This window comes from Fragaria vesca, linkage group LG2, assembly GCF_000184155.1.
Source record: "Fragaria vesca subsp. vesca linkage group LG2, FraVesHawaii_1.0, whole genome shotgun sequence".
Classification (NCBI taxonomy): domain Eukaryota; kingdom Viridiplantae; phylum Streptophyta; class Magnoliopsida; order Rosales; family Rosaceae; genus Fragaria; species Fragaria vesca.
This window is the reverse complement of record NC_020492.1, coordinates 16,419,576-16,436,958: the sequence shown is the minus strand read 5'-3', so window position 1 is coordinate 16,436,958 and position 17,383 is coordinate 16,419,576. Positions and strand designations below refer to the sequence as shown.

General features: G+C 37.4%; 3 protein-coding genes across 3 annotated transcripts; 2 read left to right on the top strand and 1 right to left on the bottom strand.

Annotated features, from left to right (window-relative positions):
* The first annotated feature begins 753 nt into the window (after positions 1-753).
* LOC101313374 (ribosome-recycling factor, chloroplastic-like) lies at positions 754-4,239 on the top strand. The gene is made up of 11 exons (XM_004290600.1): positions 754-979; positions 1,176-1,332; positions 1,640-1,709; positions 1,842-1,937; positions 2,028-2,125; positions 2,523-2,634; positions 2,889-2,930; positions 3,256-3,312; positions 3,449-3,499; positions 3,767-3,823; positions 3,957-4,239. Exons 1-11 carry the CDS (start codon positions 892-894, stop codon positions 3,972-3,974), a joined length of 846 nt encoding a protein of 281 aa, XP_004290648.1. The 5' UTR covers positions 754-891; the 3' UTR covers positions 3,975-4,239.
* A 3,319-nt stretch (positions 4,240-7,558) lies between these two features.
* Positions 7,559-11,117, top strand: LOC101313083 (protein TIME FOR COFFEE-like). Its single transcript, XM_004290599.1, has 7 exons — positions 7,559-7,847; positions 7,945-8,045; positions 8,133-8,385; positions 8,471-8,694; positions 8,798-9,010; positions 9,098-9,412; positions 9,528-11,117. The coding sequence occupies exons 1-7, from the start codon at positions 7,559-7,561 to the stop codon at positions 10,833-10,835; spliced, it is 2,703 nt and encodes a 900-aa protein (XP_004290647.1). The 3' UTR covers positions 10,836-11,117.
* A 544-nt stretch (positions 11,118-11,661) lies between these two features.
* On the bottom strand, positions 11,662-13,753 carry LOC101312605. Its single transcript, XM_004292542.1, has 4 exons — positions 13,357-13,753; positions 12,451-12,700; positions 12,021-12,112; positions 11,662-11,801 (listed from the first exon to the last, which is right to left on the bottom strand). Exons 1-4 carry the CDS (start codon positions 13,751-13,753, stop codon positions 11,662-11,664), a joined length of 879 nt encoding a protein of 292 aa, XP_004292590.1.
* Between the last annotated feature and the right edge of the window lie 3,630 nt (positions 13,754-17,383).

Sequence of the window (17,383 nt, the reverse complement as noted above, 5' to 3'; positions counted from 1 at the left end):
TTGCAAAAATATTTATGCACCTTGCAAGTATATGCGTTTAATATCTATGATAATACAAAATTTTATGTTACATGATCGATATTGATTATATTTTTAGCTCTTATAAACTATATATATATGCTTTAATAAAAAGAAATTGGAAAACAAATATATATAAGGAAAATCATAAAGAATGGAATCAATTATTATTGAATTGGAAAGTCTAAAGAGAATAAATATAATATTTCTTTTTGTATAATTATTGTCCTTAATAGTCATTATATATGAGGATGTATATGTCATTTAATAATTCATAATAGAGTGAGATCTAATGAGCAAATTTGGAGGTCTCAATAGCCGTACTCTTTCCAAATAAGATGATACGTTAACAATTAAGTAGATCCAATTCCATAAAATAAAATCGAAGTAAATTTTTGACTATATTTAGACTCTCTCAAGGGTAAGTGTATATGGAAATCATGACCAAACAAGCAAATTCAACAGAAAAGAAAATGGACAAGTGAACACGTTACGTTTAGAATAAATCTTAACAATCCACATGGTGGTGTTGTGTATCTACACGGTACGTAATGAAGAGACTGAGAGAAAATAAACCAGAAGTAGATGTAGAAGTATGCATGAAAAATCATGACCGAAAAGAATCCGTTTTGGGAGTTCCAGACCGTATTCGGTGTTTGGACTCGGCCCATTCAAAAGGAACAAACAAACCAACGCAACCTAACCCAATGAGAACTTCTTATCCACTCTGCTGCGCACTCTTTCTTCGTCTTCCTTGACCCACTGAGACCATATCCTACCCTGCCTTCTTCTTCTTCTTCTTCTTCTTCTTCTAACAGAGTCACTCGCTACTTAAAGCTTTTCACCCAGAATAGCACAAGTCTTCGTCTTTTCATGGCGACCCATCTCTCTCCTGCAAATCCTGTACGCTCTATCCTCCAACCCAAGCAAAACCCTCCCAAAGCCCTGCTCTCCATTCGAGGTACACAACCCATTACGCATTTTGCAGAATTAGTTCGTTCCTATACTTAAAGTAATGATTTTTATGCTGTTTGTTCAATCTCTAAGGGACCCTTTTGGAGTTTCAGTGTTGTAATTACTTAGGCTTAGTGGGTTGAGTTTGTGGCTCTGTTTAGGATTGATGGGTGTTCTTGTTTCTACCTTGACATTTTGTACAGATTCTTATGGGGCTGGACTGGTATGGAAGAAATGCCAGCCTAGCACGGTTAATGTGTGCTCATGGAGCTCAGCTGCTAGTTATGTGACACCTCCTGGTGGCGCTGCCAAGTTTTCTGGCAATCCCATTGTTGTGAAGAAGCAATTGTTGCAAAAGAGGCAAGTTTACTTAACATAGAATTGTTACAATCTCTGATGTTGACTTGTTTTGGATGCTGTTATGGGCTCGAAAAAGGGTTATACTTTTTAAATGCATATGTTGGTTAGCATGTAAAAATGATGTACTCGAGATGATTTTATTGTCTGAAGCTTCATACTTATGGATGTTGACCTTGCAATTTTTGAAATTCAATGGGGATCTGGGGTGTGTAGAGTGACCACTATGGTTAATGTAATTTCACTCAGTTAGTGGTTGTGTGTAGGCTGTATCGCTTCCTGATATTTATTTATTTGATGAAATATCCAGAGCTGGAACTGTAAGGGCTGCTACTATCGAAGAAATAGAAGCGGAGAAGTCTGTGATTGAAAAAGATGCTGTAAGTATTGGATAATTACATGTAGTGTTTTTGTTTGGGTAAAAAACTAAAAATGTATTTAAGGCTCTTTGAGTTTTTCTGATGGAGTTGGGGAGAGCACATTTCTATTGAATAATGAATGTTATATTTCAGAAAGGCAGGATGGAAAAGACTATTGAAACAGTACGATCTAATTTCAATTCTATTAGGACAGGGAGGGCTAGCCCAGCCATGCTGGACAAGATTGAGGTAAGAAATATTTTAGGTGTTTGTCCATCCCCTGTCATAATTCATTCAATTGCGACCTTTTCTTTTCTCTTAAAAGAGATACTTTTCTAGGTTGACTATTATGGAAGCCCAGTCGGCTTGAAGAGCCTTGCTCAAATCAGTTCTCCAGATGGAACTTCGCTATTGATTTCACCATATGACAAATCCAGGTATTTCATATGCTAAGGGCATTAACCTAGTAGGGAAAGCACAAGACCTCTGCAGTATGCTGCTTTCACACTCATATAATACATGTCTGCTATGCTAGTCACTACTTATTTACCTGATCTTCCAACTTGAAAGGAGGGAGGGCACACATACCACTAGCTAGCTACCTATTCGGCAAAATATATCACTGATAAGGGCGATTTTATAATTTTCTCACTGTTGCTGTAAGTGCATTTTAGAACAATTAAACACTAGATGTTTCCAGTGACCTTGTTGTTCTGGGATGTCAGGAGGTGGTGTCTTCTATTGCAGGAGTGTATTTGTCGCTAACTGGATTTTTTCTCTTAGCAGTCTTTGTTTCTGATCGACATCCTTTCCTTTTTTTTTTTTTCTTCCCAGTTTAAAGTCTATTGAGAAGGCCATAGTTGCCTCTGATCTTGGTATGACTCCAAATAATGATGGAGAAGTGATACGGTTGACCCTGCCTCAACTTACATCAGATAGGCGGAAGGTATTTTCTCATCTATGATCTTCCTTTAATGTGCTTGTTCATTAAAAGCTGGTTATATCCTTGATACAAATTATGTGATTCTCAAATTGAATATCATCGATTGGTTCTTGGTAGTACAATGACAAGTGTTATAATCAATATGCTCGATGCTGCAAATTTCTGATACATTGAAGATACCAAAATATTATGTTTTGTCATGATACATAATAATCAAACATTCTCTAATATGCAGACTCTTTCTTTTTTCAATGCAGGAATTGACAAAAGTTGTGTCAAAACAAGCAGAAGAAGGGAAGGTACAGTCCCATTTTTGGCTGATACTTGAGAGAAAAATCAATCCCTTTGTTGTGGGTTTATATTATTTAATATTTTAGGACTTTAGCTACACAGTAAATCTGCTTAGCCAGATCCGCTCAATTGATATGCTAATCCCCCATCTATCTTTTCCATCCTTCAGTTGTTCCTGGTGAGGTTTCATCACTGGAACATATTAAAATAAACTCTCAGAACACCTAATGCATTTTGAAAATTCTTTCTTTATCAACCATTGGGTATGTATACGCTCATACCATAAAGTATTGATCTTATTTTTCTGAAATGCCTATTTTTCTATTGTTATAGGTAGCATTGAGGAACATAAGAAGGGATGCTTTAAAAGCTTATGAAAAACTTCAGAAGGTTTGAACTTTAAACCCATCCCTTCCAACCTCATTCTCACTCTCATACTGCTCTTGTCCTGTCCCTCTAGCTTTTTTTTTTCTTTTTTCCCTGGCCCATTGCGTACACCTTGTTGACATCAATTTTTGTTATTTAGGAAAAAAAGCTCTCTGAGGATACTCTCAAGGACTTTTCAAGTGATTTGCAGGTAACTTGAAGCTTTTGTATAGTTTGATTATCTACGCAATCATAACTAGAGTCTAGATATTGTGTATTGTCTGGGGTTAATGAAGCCAACTACTGATTAGTTTCTTGGAAATTTCTTCCGATATTTGAGGCACCTACTTTTTTTTTTTTGAGTGGATATTCATTTCAGAGGTAACTGTAAAATAAATATTATCTACCTTGAGCACCATATAACTTAGGTTGGATTTATAGAAGTTGCTGAAAATGACTATTTGCTTTGTTTGTACAGAAATGGACAGATGAGTATGTGAAGAAGCTTGATACCATATCCAAACAGAAGGAGAAGGTACTACCTCCATTTGATTATCTTCTACTTTTATTACTGTCTGCATTACCTGCCTTCAGCATTACCTCCATGACTATCCTCCATTTGGGCTTTTCTTGAAATTTAAAATATATTTGTCACAATTGTGTTTCAGGAATTGCTGAAGGTTTAAGGGTTGTTTATGTTCGAGCACCAATGTAAATGTTGAGCTTCAGTTTTGGAACTTTTTTAGTTCCCCACTTTTGTGTTGATAGTTGATACCCACTTCATGACAAGACATTTTAAATGAATCACACAATTTGTTTTCAAGGTGAAAAAATGCAAATGAGCCATGTTCATTTTTAAGGCTTTGAATTGGAAGTGTGCACCGGGTCATTTGATCTCTGTTGTATGTGTGAGTATTAGACTAATGGAGTCCATTTCCTTTTCTTCTTTTCAAATGATGCACATTTTCATCAAAAGAAAGCATGCTGCAAGCTCCATTTTGTTGTTCGAAGTATATAAATCCATCTGAAAATTCTGCAGTGTCTACTGGTGCTGATTTTGCTTCTAGAATGATTCCATTTGTATATTCATACGAGTGATAAGACCTGAGGATAATGAAAAAATTTCAGTTTACCCCCCTAATCTTTGGTGGGAAAATTAGTTCAGTCCTGTAACTTTTTTTAAAATCAGTTCGTCCCTTCAACTTTCGTAAACACATCAGTTTTGCCCAATTTTTGAATTCTCTTTAAAATATGATGTCATCAAATTGACAAGGGGACTCATTTTTAACAAAATGTCTAAAATGTCCTCATTTTTTTGCCAAATAAATATATATTTTTAATTTTCTTTAATAATATATTCTCAAATTGACTATTTTACCTTTCAGTTTGGTAAAAATGGGTCCCCTTGTCAGTTTGGTGACATCATATTTTGAGAGAAATTCAAAAATTAGACCAAACTGATGTGTTTATGAAAGTTGAAGGGGGAAACTAATTTTAAAAAAAGTTGCAGGACTAAACTGATTTTGATACCAAAGATTAAAGGGGTAAACTGAATTTAATTTGAGGATAATCAATATCTTCCAATCCTAAAGAGTCATATCCTACCTGAGGATAAATGGAACCTGATACATTTCTATGATTCTGAGGTGAATGCATTGCATTTGAAATGTAGTCTGATATATTCTCCAATCCAATCTGAATTTACCCTGCATTGTTCATTTGAAAAAATATTAGGCATCTACTACATGGCTTATCTGGGATCTTTCCTTTGTCATTCGGACATGGCCTTTGTCCCCCTTTCTAGTTTCAACCCACTAACCTTACACTACACGATGCCTTTGGACCAAAATCAAAAGGTCCTTCGTTCCGTGGCCTTGTGACCCCTATGCCACACTGCTTTGCTGCGTACAATTTCCTAGAAACTTCCAAAAGAACCAAAAAGTTAATGATAATATTATTGCAAGAGTATGACTTATATTAAACATGATATTAGACTATTCGTGGGGCACTACATTAGTTATTTAGCATCTCTTAATGTAGTGCATGTTAACTGGTTTCACAAGAGTTTCATCAGAAAACAACCACAATCCTTTGTTTTGTGACTGCATTGGAGGTAGTGACTTGTGTAAATTAGTCTCGGTTGAGCCTAAATGGGTCACTACCCAGGTCACCATTACTTTAGAGGTTTAATAGAGCTCGAAAGACCGAAAGCCATATCACCAAACTTGAGAAATCTCCAAAAGATATAAGAGAGAAATGGGCTAGTCTCTATGAACACCAAGGAGATAGAAGAAACATATTTATAGTCAAAATTTAAAACAAGACTCCCCCCTATGCTTTTAAGATGTCGAACTCTAGGCAGCACCCTAAAAAAACCACACTTTCTTCCCGTTTTGTTATGAATTGTTGAATCTAAATCACCATACAATAGGACCTCTACCTTTTTCCATCAAAATGAGGCATTGCTTTGCTTCCTTTTAAGTTCAAGTTAGTTCCTTCAGCTCATGAGTCGTGATGAACAAGACGTATGTAGGTATGCAAAGGAAGATGATGAGCTACTTTTTTTGTCTGCTTCATTTCTTTGTATGCTGTCTTTCCAGAATGCAATTTACAAATTAAAGGGTTAGAATTGCACGTTTCTTTGAAGCAAGAAACCTAAAGTCAGAGACCTAAACATTTGAGTTTGAACTTTGAATAACTGTCCCGAGCTCTCGATCTCAGCTCACAAAAACAAATAATACGACTCCTCCTCTTAACCTCTAAAAACTCACTATTTCTAAACATTTGAACTTTAAAATTATAATTTTCATTGACCATGGTGACCTCCACGACTGTACTGGGAATCTGAAAATGGTTATCTACCTAATTAATAAATAATTATGTATTATATCAAGTATTAGTTAATTTTAGTATATTTTTTTCCTGGGAATTCCTTTGAATATGTGGACTTGTGGAGCATCAAAGTGCTTGCCACCTTGACAATTCCGTCCCAAAAACAAATGTCTATTTGTCGATCTAAACAAGTTACAACTTGCACTTGGATCAAACTAATTTATTATTGATGTATCAAAAAACAAAAAAAACTAATTGATTATTGTTCATGAAATTTTATTTAATTGATTAAGTGCCACCATGGGATGGCTGAGCTTGTCTTGGCCCTAACTATAATATATAGTTTATGCACCAATTAATCTAGTTTTTATAATGTAGTTTTAGTTGTACAAGCTGCAAGCATATTGGAATTTGTTTAAAATATATGTGAAAGTAAGCTCAAGTCAAATAGAATAATAACTTTTTAGGTAGCTAGGCCTCATCCTTATGAGAACAACTATATTAAACAATACATCCACGTAACCAGTGACAAAGCTTGAAATTTTGTTTTTCTATATAATAAAATATGCAGAATTTCACATCGTTATCTTTGTTATCTGAAGGTAATTCGTGTTATTAAACATAAAATTGTAAGAGAACAATGTTGTCTAACATTTTTGAATTTGATCAAACTATAAAATTGTCAATTGAAGCGATTTGTTCTACTAAACATAACTCGAGGAAGAGCGATTGCCTTCATTAGCATTCCTGGATCTCACAAGTAAAGACGACGACGATTGACGATTACTTCATTATAATGATCATTTGAATTTTTTATAACAGTTGTTTATTCTTAAACATAAACAAAGCTAGAAAAGCCTGTTTGTTTCATTCTTTTTCTTAAAGACAAATTAAAGAAGAATAATAAAAAATTTCATACGAACTTTTCTCGTATATATTGGGCGAGTGGATGGATTCCCGTCTTAGGGTTTGATACTCTCAACTAGAAGTATTGAAAAGCCAAAGCACTAAAAGAAGCATGCTTTTAGTACTTTTAAAATTAAAGAACCAAGACTCTCTCCAACTTAATTAGTTTATAAAATCTCAAACACAAAACTAACGTGTGCAGCCATTATAGAATACTTGTATAGATGATGATATTGATTGTACTCTATTATATATAAATCTTCCTTTCTATCTTACAATAATCTATTGTCTGCATTGATCTGCATCTTCTTCCATGATTATAATATTGCCTCCATGATCAGTGATCACCCCCCAATTCTTGTCCTAAATGCATAAAGTAATGCATTAACGACTTAACTATTCGAATTTTAAACCCATTGAAATCGAATCCAGGTATAAAACCAGAAAAAGAATGATTTAATACGCTTCTCTATGCATGAAATGGTATTCTGATGACTATAAAACTATTAAAAACAGAGGTAGAACAGAGCATATGAAGGTGATGGAGAGATTCGGGAGAGAGGCGAGAAGGTCAAGCATGGCAGCTGCTGCAACTGATGGACTTTCCGGCCGCCGTGAGAGAATGAGTAACAAGCGGAGGAGAGGTGAAGAGAGCGTGGATGAGGAAGAAGATTGCAAGGTGGAGGTGGAAGACGACAATATGGTGCTTTCTCAGATGTCATCGTCGGCTCGCCGGAGAAACCATACGGTGGTGAGAGAATCAAAGCAAGGTCAGCCGTTAAAGGTGATCGGTGTTCAAGTTCCGAGGAAGGCTCGTTCAGGTAACGCCCGAATCCAAATGTAGAAGCTCTCTGTTTTCCTCTGTTTTTGTTTATTTTATAAAGGAAAGATTTATATGTAAGTTGGTAATTTCTGCAGCTTCAGCAAAACGGTCACATGAAAATAGTTCTTCAGGGAATGATGGGGTTGGAAAGGATCAGAATCTGCAGAAACAGAACGTAGAAGCGAGGAAGAAGATGGTTAGTTCATGTTTATATATATGTTTCTTCTGTTAAGAAGTTATAGAAAGCTTGGGATGATTTTGAGGTTTGTTACTTTGATGACAGAAGCAGATTGGAAACAAGAATCGGCCACCAAAGTCGCCGAAATTGTCTCCTGGTCCTGTAGAGGAGGACATTGAGAATGAGATCGCCGAGGTTCTTTTTGGGTTACTGAAGCAATCTCAGAGTTCTAAGGATGATGATAGTGTTAAAAGCTCTACGTCAAAGCAGGAAGATAAACATAGATATAGCATTAGAAACGATTCCAAGACTTCAATCTCGGAAAGTAGCCATGCCTCTGATCCAGAGCTCAAAAATGGTGAGTGTAATAGTTATACCAATTTTATGGGGCAAATTCTGGTTTAAGATATGAATCTAATGATCGTTTTCTGTTTGGCATGAAGTCTCCAAGGAGAACAATTCTATAGCAGAAGCAGTAGAAGTAGAAAGTAAGCAGCAGCCAAAAAAGGAAGCTTCTTTGCCGAATTGGGAGCCAAAGTCGGAAGGTGCATCAGGGTCAATAGAGTTGCAGAAGGAGGAAGCAAAGCCATTTGTGGAAGAATCAGTTTGCGGAGAGGTACCGCAGCTTGAGAGCAAGATGGAGGACAAGTTTGAATTTGATCTCATGGTAAAAATTCATGTTATTATTTCCAAATTACATTTCCATTTATCCATTGGTGTAAAATAATGCTCTCCGATTCGCTGGAAGTTAAATGCCTCTCTTTTAACAGGCTCCTCCTCCTATGGAGGATTCGGCATCTGATAATGTGGCGGAAGCTGTGCTTGAAACACTGCAAGACAAGAAGATAGAGGTAATCAATGATAAGCTCAATGAGAATATTAACCAAGACAGTGACACTGAATTACAACAGCAACCTAAGGCTATCATTCCTAAACTGGAGAGGACTGACTGGCGAAGCGGTCTTTCAGCCACCACATTACAGGTTTGAGACTTCAGCTTTCTAGCTATGCCGAAGAGATCTAATTTTCTTTGGAAAAATGTGTTGATTTTGCTGTTATTTAAAATGTAGCCCGGGAGTTCCCCTCTGTCTCAACCATGTGCTAAGAGATGCGCAACCCACCATTACATTGCTCGCAACATTTACTTGCATCAGAAGGCTACAAGAACGAACAATCTCTGGCCACGCGCAGCTGGTTCTGCTCCTATATGTGACACCAAGCCAGACATAGTTATCGGAACTGAAATTCTAGGAAGCGTCTCAGGTCATAGTGCAAAAGAATCAAAAGGTGAAAGTTCGGAGCCTACATTCATTGAAGCATCAAGGACAAAGAAGCTTGTGGCTCAGCAATATCCCTCACAGCCAGCCTCTGGGGGTAATCTCATGGTAGGCATTGTCATCTGCATTACAGTTTCTTTGATTGAGTGCAATGTATCTCTAGTTCAGTTTGCAACTTCCACCGAAAATGGTATTAAAATTGCTTTACTGTATTCTAATGTAGCATGGTTCTACTTTCAAATTCTCTGTGGGACAAAATCAAGCATCAGTTGCAGCAACCAGTAATCCATCTGGTCCTTCGAAATATACAGAGCTGACAAACAATGCATCACATTTTAGTCATTCAGCATTGTCAACTGTAGCTGCAGCAACCGTTAGTAGCCCAAATGTGACATTCCAGGAAGGTCCATACTTGGCAATCAATGGGTACTCATTCCCCATGACAACTCCTTCAGGAACAACACTTGCATTTCAAGGAGGAAACTCTCAGGCAGTGCCTTTATATAATGGCCCTTTCTATTCAAATCAAATATTCCACCCTTCTCAGCTTCATCAGCAACAGCCTCACTCACAGTTTCAGCATCAAGTCCAATCAAGCCATCACAAGAACACAGGCATGTCAACCGATTCATCAAAATCTCACAGGCAACCAGAGTCTCGGCAACTGCAGAAAACACAATTTATCAGTATGCAATCACAGCAGTCACAAAAGAAGTATGTGGCACAATCTCTTCAGCCTCGCAAGGTTGAGAATGACATCATTGGGGGACATCCTGCAACTTCTTCTCGGGCACAACATAGTGTTTATGGTTACAGGCAGAATTTTGCAGTGCCACTTCAACCCATGAACTTTACCATGATGCCCTATGTAACATCGAGTGGTGGTGGCAGTGGAAATCACATTGAGCAATCACAACAACAGGACTTAAAGGGTGTCTTTGGCATGTCATTTGGCTCCATGAGTGGAAATAAGGGTACAGGTACACTCCTGAACTTTTCATCCATGCCACAAAATCCAGCAATGTATCAAAACCTTCCAATAACTCAAGGTACACACCAGAAGAATCACCAAGTATCCGAAAGGAAGACTGGAAGCGTTTCTGATAATTCTGATCATGATGGATCAAAAGCTGTTACAGGGAGTTCTTCCCCAACTGTTGCTCAGACCCTTGTTTTTGATAATTCAGCAACAAATCTCAACTTCACAACCTCAAATTCTCATCAACAGCGCCTCTACCAGTTTCAGCTTCTGCAGCAGCAACCTGCTATGGCAGCTAGGAGCAAAGCATCAAAGAGCACTCATGTCTTCTCACAACCTCCAGTACAATGCAACACTTCCATCCAATCTCCTAACAACTCTGGAAGATCTTTGATTTCCCATGTTCCGGTTACAACCTCAACAGTCAATAGTTTTCTTCAACAAGGAAGAGTCTCACAAGGTCAGACTCAGATATCTTTTGGGGGAAACCCTAAATCCTCCTTAGCAGTACCACAAGGTCAACTCACTAACCCTAGTTTGCTGACGACTTGACAACTAGGGTTTTGGTAAGTAAATTGGTAGCTAGTGCAGAAGTGAGTACGAAGTGGACGACCAAATGAAAAGGGGGTCAGGCTTCTTAGGCTTACATTTTGTCAATTTATGAACTAGTGGAGGCTGATCAAAACTTCTGGGTGGTTCATGAAGGGGGTCTAATTTAAGATTTGATTGGTCTACTTCGATCGTGATGTGTATATATATGATAATATGATAAAGGTTTTGACTATGAATCAATGTATTCTTTTTCTGTAAATATGAATCAGCAATTTTCTCTTATGTTTTTGGACGGAGCGGGGGACCAAGGCGATTGAAGTCAGCAAGAAAAGCAAACAAGCTTTAAAGAAACCTATCACTTAAGAATTTAGCCAAAAAGATGATGCTGGAGGTCGACGTTACTACGATTCATTGGCTTCTTGAATTGTCTATGTTACCAGTTCTTGTAATTCCGTCCAGCATGTTTGAATAGACCTGCATTCTAAGAAAAATATCGATTTCTATTGAACTTGGTTAAGAACTAGTGAACTTGACCCTGACGTAAATCTCTATTCTCTTTGCCTTTAGCCTTTAGGTTTCAACCAAGAGGCCAAGTCACAGAGTCGGTGTCATTCTGAGATTGATACATCATAGTTGGAGATGAATTATTAAGATTGAAATCTGATATTCCAAGGCTTATCGAGTATTCGACCAAAAAAAAAAAGAAAAAAAAAGGTTTATCGAGTAGAATGTATGACTGGGACCACAAAAAGTATGGATGTATGATTAAACATGAAGTGGAGAAAAGGTACAAAAACATGGCGACTCTTCTAAATGACACTCCCATCTACTCCTGAAGGACAGAGGCCAAATTGAGCTTCACATCTTCTTTGGCTTGTTTATCAAATGGCTCCTCACCTATATACAAATCCAGAATCGATTTACACAGGACTTTGCTCTGGATACTTCCTACATCATTTCCATCAACTGCAAAAATTTCACACCTTGAGATTATTAGTAATCTAAACCTGTTAAGTAAAAAAAGTAAAAAGCCTGCCAAAGGTATCCTAAGTTAGTCCAGTACATGTGACCCACTCAAAACAAACACTTTGCAGCAAATCAAAATAGAGAATGGGATTGTAAAATTATCATGTGTTGTAATTTATTGTGAAGAAAATGATACATGAATGAAAAGGGAGATCTTACTGGTTGTTCGAAGTACATAGCCCGGTTCCCTTGACAGGTCTATTATAGATCCTCGTGGTATTTTAATTTCATCTTTGAATTGAGAAGTGAACCTACAATAAAATTAACTGTTAGCTTGATATAAATATACCAAAAATATACTATAAGATGTGAATGTCATAAGATAATGCTTCTAAACAGAGAACAAGAAAAGAAAATCTAGCAAATATGAGAAATATTACTGCACGCCGAAGGTAGAATATCCTCTGGACATGCTCTGACTCACTTATTCAATACTATTGTTTAAAGGGTTTTTATGCCCTTTGGCAGAACTGTTGTTCGTTTCTAGTCTACTATGTATTTGGAAAAGAGATTATTTTGAAATGTAATGATCATATTTCGGTTCATTTTAACTATAAGGTAAGATAATGGCCAAAGATAATGGTAATACCTCTGTAGCAATTCTTGATTATCTGATCCCCCAAACTTCTGAAGTCTGGTTCCTACAGACTCCTCAAAAGCACTACGTACAGAACCAATGCTCAATTTACCATAAACTATTTGAAGTCTAACAGTCACCCCTATATCAGTTTCCAGCAGCACATCATTATACTCCTTGTTTTCCTGGAGTTCAGAAAGGGACAATTTTCCATATTTTTCGCTTAGCAATTTCTTTACGTCTTTATCATCAGCATAAATACCTGCACATCAGCACAACAACATTGTAAAATCCATCAAAAAGTATAGCATCTGCAACAACATAGACATAAGAGAAAACATTTATGCCAAATAGCCTTTTCAAGCATAGCAGAAGTAAGTTAGACAATATCATCGTGCATGCAAGATAACAAATCATGTGAAACAAAGAACAGAAAAGTGTCTAGCCTGACTACTGTGGTACTTTCCATGCCACTTCATTTTAAATAACAGTACTAGATAATTGGCATTCTTCTCTCCCGGAGCCAATGCGACATGTGTTGATCAAAACTTCCTTAAGAGTACAAAATTATTATGATCATCCGATTTTACAGACAGCACGCATCAATCTATTACCACGAAATGACACCAATTCATCAACATTGTCTCTAACAATCTTTCGATCGATATAAAAAAACAAAGCCACTAACCGATTACACTACTTAACAATCCAAAGCTACTACAGATTCCTACCGAAATTTTCCAATCATGCATAAAGTTAGCACAAGCTGAAAGAATTACATACATTTCATATACAGAACTCAAAGGCTAGCAAAATGCGACTGCTTTTGACATTGACCTGATAATGTAATACACCTCTGAAAAAATCAACAACAAAAAGAAACGAAATATAAAAGAGAAAAAGAGAGAAATGTGATACCATATGCATAAACATCGATGTTCTTCAACCCCAGTATGCGTTTTCTCCTCAACCCAATACCCAGAAGCCGCCGAGTCCCGGCCAGGACAGACGGAAACGACACGCCGCTCTTGGAATCAACGACGGAGGCCGGAGTGTCGTTCAGGGACAGCGAACCCCAAGGCGGCAGCGAACGATTGGCCAAGAGCAAGTTGAGCGCGTTGTGGAGAAATGGGCGCGTCGGGTCCGCAGAGGAGCTAGCGTGCGTGACGGCAGCGACTCCGGCGAATGCGGCCGCACCTGCGGCGATAGTTAAGGCGGCGGCAGCGGAGAAGGGACGTGGCGTGGCGGAGGAAGGGGGAGTGGGAGTGGGTTTTGGGGGCTGAGAAAACGAGAAGGGGAAGCGGAATGACACCATGGTTGGCGAAGTATAGTGGTGGGTTTATTGATTCGGTTGGCAAAATATAGTTAGGGAGGTTGGCACGTGGAGGGCACGTGTGGGGAAATCATTTTCTGGGCTGGGGTTTGGTGTTGGGTTGTGGCCTTTATGAGTTGTGAGATTGAAGAGCAGTCTTGGGCTAAAACAAAGATCCTGAGTAAGTCTAGCATCATTTACAAGTATGATTGTGTAAGTTTGTTTGTTTTTTTTTTTTTTGAGAGAAATATCAATAATTTCATTTAACGGGAAAACAATATTATAACCATGAGAGATATCGGTTGTCAGGACCCATCCCAAATTTCACCTTGAAATCCGAAGTAAACTCTGCGGGGTTCACCTCAAAAGAGATTTTACCAAAAATTTCGGCATAACCTCTCTTGAAAATAGACAACCCTACTTGTTAAATCCAAACGTACACTTCTATAACCAAAACAAACTATCCACAACACCTGTCAAATCCAAACGTACACTTCTATAATTAACCAAAACAAACTATCCACAACACCTGGAGCCTCCCTGCTCCCAGCTATACATCAACACCTAGAACACAACATGCCTTAGCTAATTTACAACAATCTCAAAGGTCATCAAAACAATTCTAAAAAGGAAGGAAAACATAGATAAGAGAGCCAACGAAAGGTGTGACATTGACTATGCCTCAACTCCGTGTACGCCCGAACTCTTCTAAGCTAACATGCAATCTGGGTATTTGAAACCGAAGGTCTCAGAGGAAAGTAATTGAAATACGTTAGAGTGAGTTGACAAAAATAAATTGAATAATTTAACAAAAATGTAACTTACATACTTTCCCACATTTTAAACTTTTAAAAAATCCTCTATGCATGCAACTTTAATATAACATTTAGCTTAACATCTAGAATCACGTAAAAATAGACAAACCAGCCCCGCTGGTTAATCAAATACATAAATAAGAAAATAAAACAAGGGGAAGAGATATCACCATGTAAGAGGAGCCTATCACCATGTAAGAGGAGTCTCCCAGGCTCTAGTAGCGTCACACGCTAAGCGCTCGACTCACCTATGATGATGACCGCTAATAAAGACTAGCTAGCAATGAATAATAACCGATCGGTGCCTCTCAGACTTTAATAGCGTCCCACGCTAAGCGCTCGACTCACCTATGGTCAAGGTTCTGAAAAAACGCTGGGCGCTAGTCGGGTGCACAGCGCCCAAAAGATTAATCGGGGATTAATCGAATTTATATTTTTGTATTTATTTTATTTTTTAATAATAGATAATTACATAAATAAAGCCTATAATTATTATAACAAGCAATTACTCTCTTAAATAATCATTTAATATAATGTTAAATAAATTTTAATCACCTAATGAACTATATCCTAGACCTTTTCCTTAGAAAAATGGATAATAATGAGCTATACAGTGGATTAGTGGTCTGACTTTGACCAAACCACTTGGTTCACGTGCTCTCACCTTTTAAGCCAGTATTATTGGTGGTCAACAAAAAAACTGCTATCTCGATAAAAATACTGCATCTCTATTCTCTCTTATCATCTCATCAAACTGTTCTCATCTTCTGTTTCTCTCACTCCCCTTTCTCTCTCTAAAAAACCCAGAAAAATCACACAGATTTAGTCAAATTCCATGAACATGGGCGAATCAAAGTCAAGGAGAGCGAGAGTCAAGAGACAGAGAGTCTAAGGTCGAGTTTCTTCAATTAGTGAGTTTGAAGTTGAGATAGATCTGCGTCTAGCTTTGAGATTTGACGAACTGAAATACATAACAGATGCTAGTCGCCTAGCCGCCTAGAGCCCGCCCAGGCCGCCTAGATCCCGCCCAGGCCGCATAGATCCCGCCTAGGCCGCCTAACCGCCCGATTTTCTGCCAGCCGACTAACATGGACGACTACCTTGAAATCGGAATGGGCTACCACCGGCGAGCGCCTAGGTGGCCGCTCGCCCAGACGGTTTTTCAGAACCTTGCCTATGGTGAGGACTGTTAATAAAGGCTAGCTAGTAATGCATAAGAGTGACCCTAATAAGGTGACTAAAATCATACGAAAACATCTAAATCCATAAAGCTTCCCCAAGTTTGTGCAATTGCAGTTACGAGTACGGTTCCCAACCGTACATGGAAATTATCATAAAAAAATAAAGTAAAACTCAATGACGTGTCTCACACATCAAAATATTCTCAAATTTATAATTATAAGCGAGATTTCATTATCAAGTATAGATTGTAAACATCTAAATAATATTTTCACCCGAAATACTCGTTAAAATATTCTCAATGTCAAGATCATTATGCCACAAATAAACGAGAAAATTATGATGGAGAACTACCGAAAATCCCATTTTCGGTAATCTTTTATAAATCTCAAAGTCAACAAATAAAACAATAATAATTAAATCCGGAGATCATAAAGAATATCAAAACTCAAATACCAAATTAATAACCCGAGCTCAAATCCATAAATCATGACCAACTCTTAATCGATGCATCAAACTCAAATAAATTTCAAGACCATATCATAAACCGAAATTATACTATAAGCTCAGAAAATAGAACAATAATTTTCAAAAGAAACCATGCATGCTTAAAAACAAAATGTCAACTCACAAATTTAGGCATAAGCCCGACGATATCCGAAACACCACTCGTGTGAGGTCTCCAAGTATCCTGACATTATAAGAATATTTAAAACCACACTACAATTTCATAAAATAATTGCTTCAATATAACAACCGGCAACCTTCTGCCGAACCCACTACCTAACTAGGGTTAAGCTTATCGGATTAATGCCAAACTCCACCCATAACTTCATTTCATGTCTAACATTCTAAAACAGAAATAAAGGAAATCCAATGGTAGGATCTCCCCAAATCTTTCGACAAAACTAAACTTATATAAAAGACTCCTATCAATGAATAAGATGATAATTCTCTATTCTCTTACTAGATCTCTTTGTCTCTACCCTTTATTCTTGTTAAGTTCTATAGTATTGTAAAGCGTATGGTTGATTTTTTACCAATATATTAATTTGTTTCTTTTGTATATATTAAAGGCATATCAATATAAATTGTAAGTAAGAACGCCCCGTCTATTTGAGTATTTGGTCTAGTTGTCTAGATAAAATTGTGGCATTCTAAAACTTATTTTTTCTGAAGTGATATTAATAAAATCATTCAAAATTTGATTTTCAAAGAGTTTGCGACCATATGCTTGATGCCCAAGCTTCAACTATTATTGTAAGAAATTTACAACTTTCGCTATAATTGCAGAGCAGATTCAGTGCACCATGGTGCACTTGAACCAGTCATTTGAGTTGCACATGTATTAACAGACGTTTGCTTGGAGGTGGTTAGTGAACTTTGATAGAAAAAAAAGGCCAATTACATAGAAGTCCATTTGGAGATATTTTCTCTCATATAGGTGGTCTACCTAAACATTTTTACTCACATAAGTTCAATCCAGCCCAGCCCAGCCCAAATATCCTTCCATTTTAGGTATCAGCTTTCAACTTAGTTACGTATCTGCCATCATAACCTAATTCACACCTAGACTCTCTCTCCACCACCCACACACACTCATCTGAAAAGGAACTCTCTCTCTCTCTCTCNNCNCNNC

What these genes read in the sequence shown, in the direction of transcription:
- LOC101313374 (XM_004290600.1), top strand. Translation starts at nt 892, where the DNA reads ATGGCGACCCATCTCTCTCCTGCAAATCCTGTACGCTCTATCCTCCAA. An exon ending in AGCCCTGCTCTCCATTCGAG is followed by an intron (nt 980 to 1,175) that starts GTACACAACCCA and finishes CATTTTGTACAG; the next exon opens with ATTCTTATGGGGCTGGACTG. An exon ending in CTGTGATTGAAAAAGATGCT is followed by an intron (nt 1,710 to 1,841) that starts GTAAGTATTGGA and finishes GTTATATTTCAG; the next exon opens with AAAGGCAGGATGGAAAAGAC.
- LOC101313083 (XM_004290599.1), top strand. Translation starts at nt 7,559, where the DNA reads ATGAAGGTGATGGAGAGATTCGGGAGAGAGGCGAGAAGGTCAAGCATG. An exon ending in AGTTTGAATTTGATCTCATG is followed by an intron (nt 8,695 to 8,797) that starts GTAAAAATTCAT and finishes CTCTTTTAACAG; the next exon opens with GCTCCTCCTCCTATGGAGGA. An exon ending in CCTCTGGGGGTAATCTCATG is followed by an intron (nt 9,413 to 9,527) that starts GTAGGCATTGTC and finishes ATTCTAATGTAG; the next exon opens with CATGGTTCTACTTTCAAATT.
- LOC101312605 (XM_004292542.1), bottom strand. Translation starts at nt 13,753, where the DNA reads ATGGTGTCATTCCGCTTCCCCTTCTCGTTTTCTCAGCCCCCAAAACCC. An exon ending in AATCAAGAATTGCTACAGAG is followed by an intron (nt 12,113 to 12,450) that starts GTATTACCATTA and finishes ATTTTATTGTAG; the next exon opens with GTTCACTTCTCAATTCAAAG. An exon ending in CTATGTACTTCGAACAACCA is followed by an intron (nt 11,802 to 12,020) that starts GTAAGATCTCCC and finishes AAATTTTTGCAG; the next exon opens with TTGATGGAAATGATGTAGGA.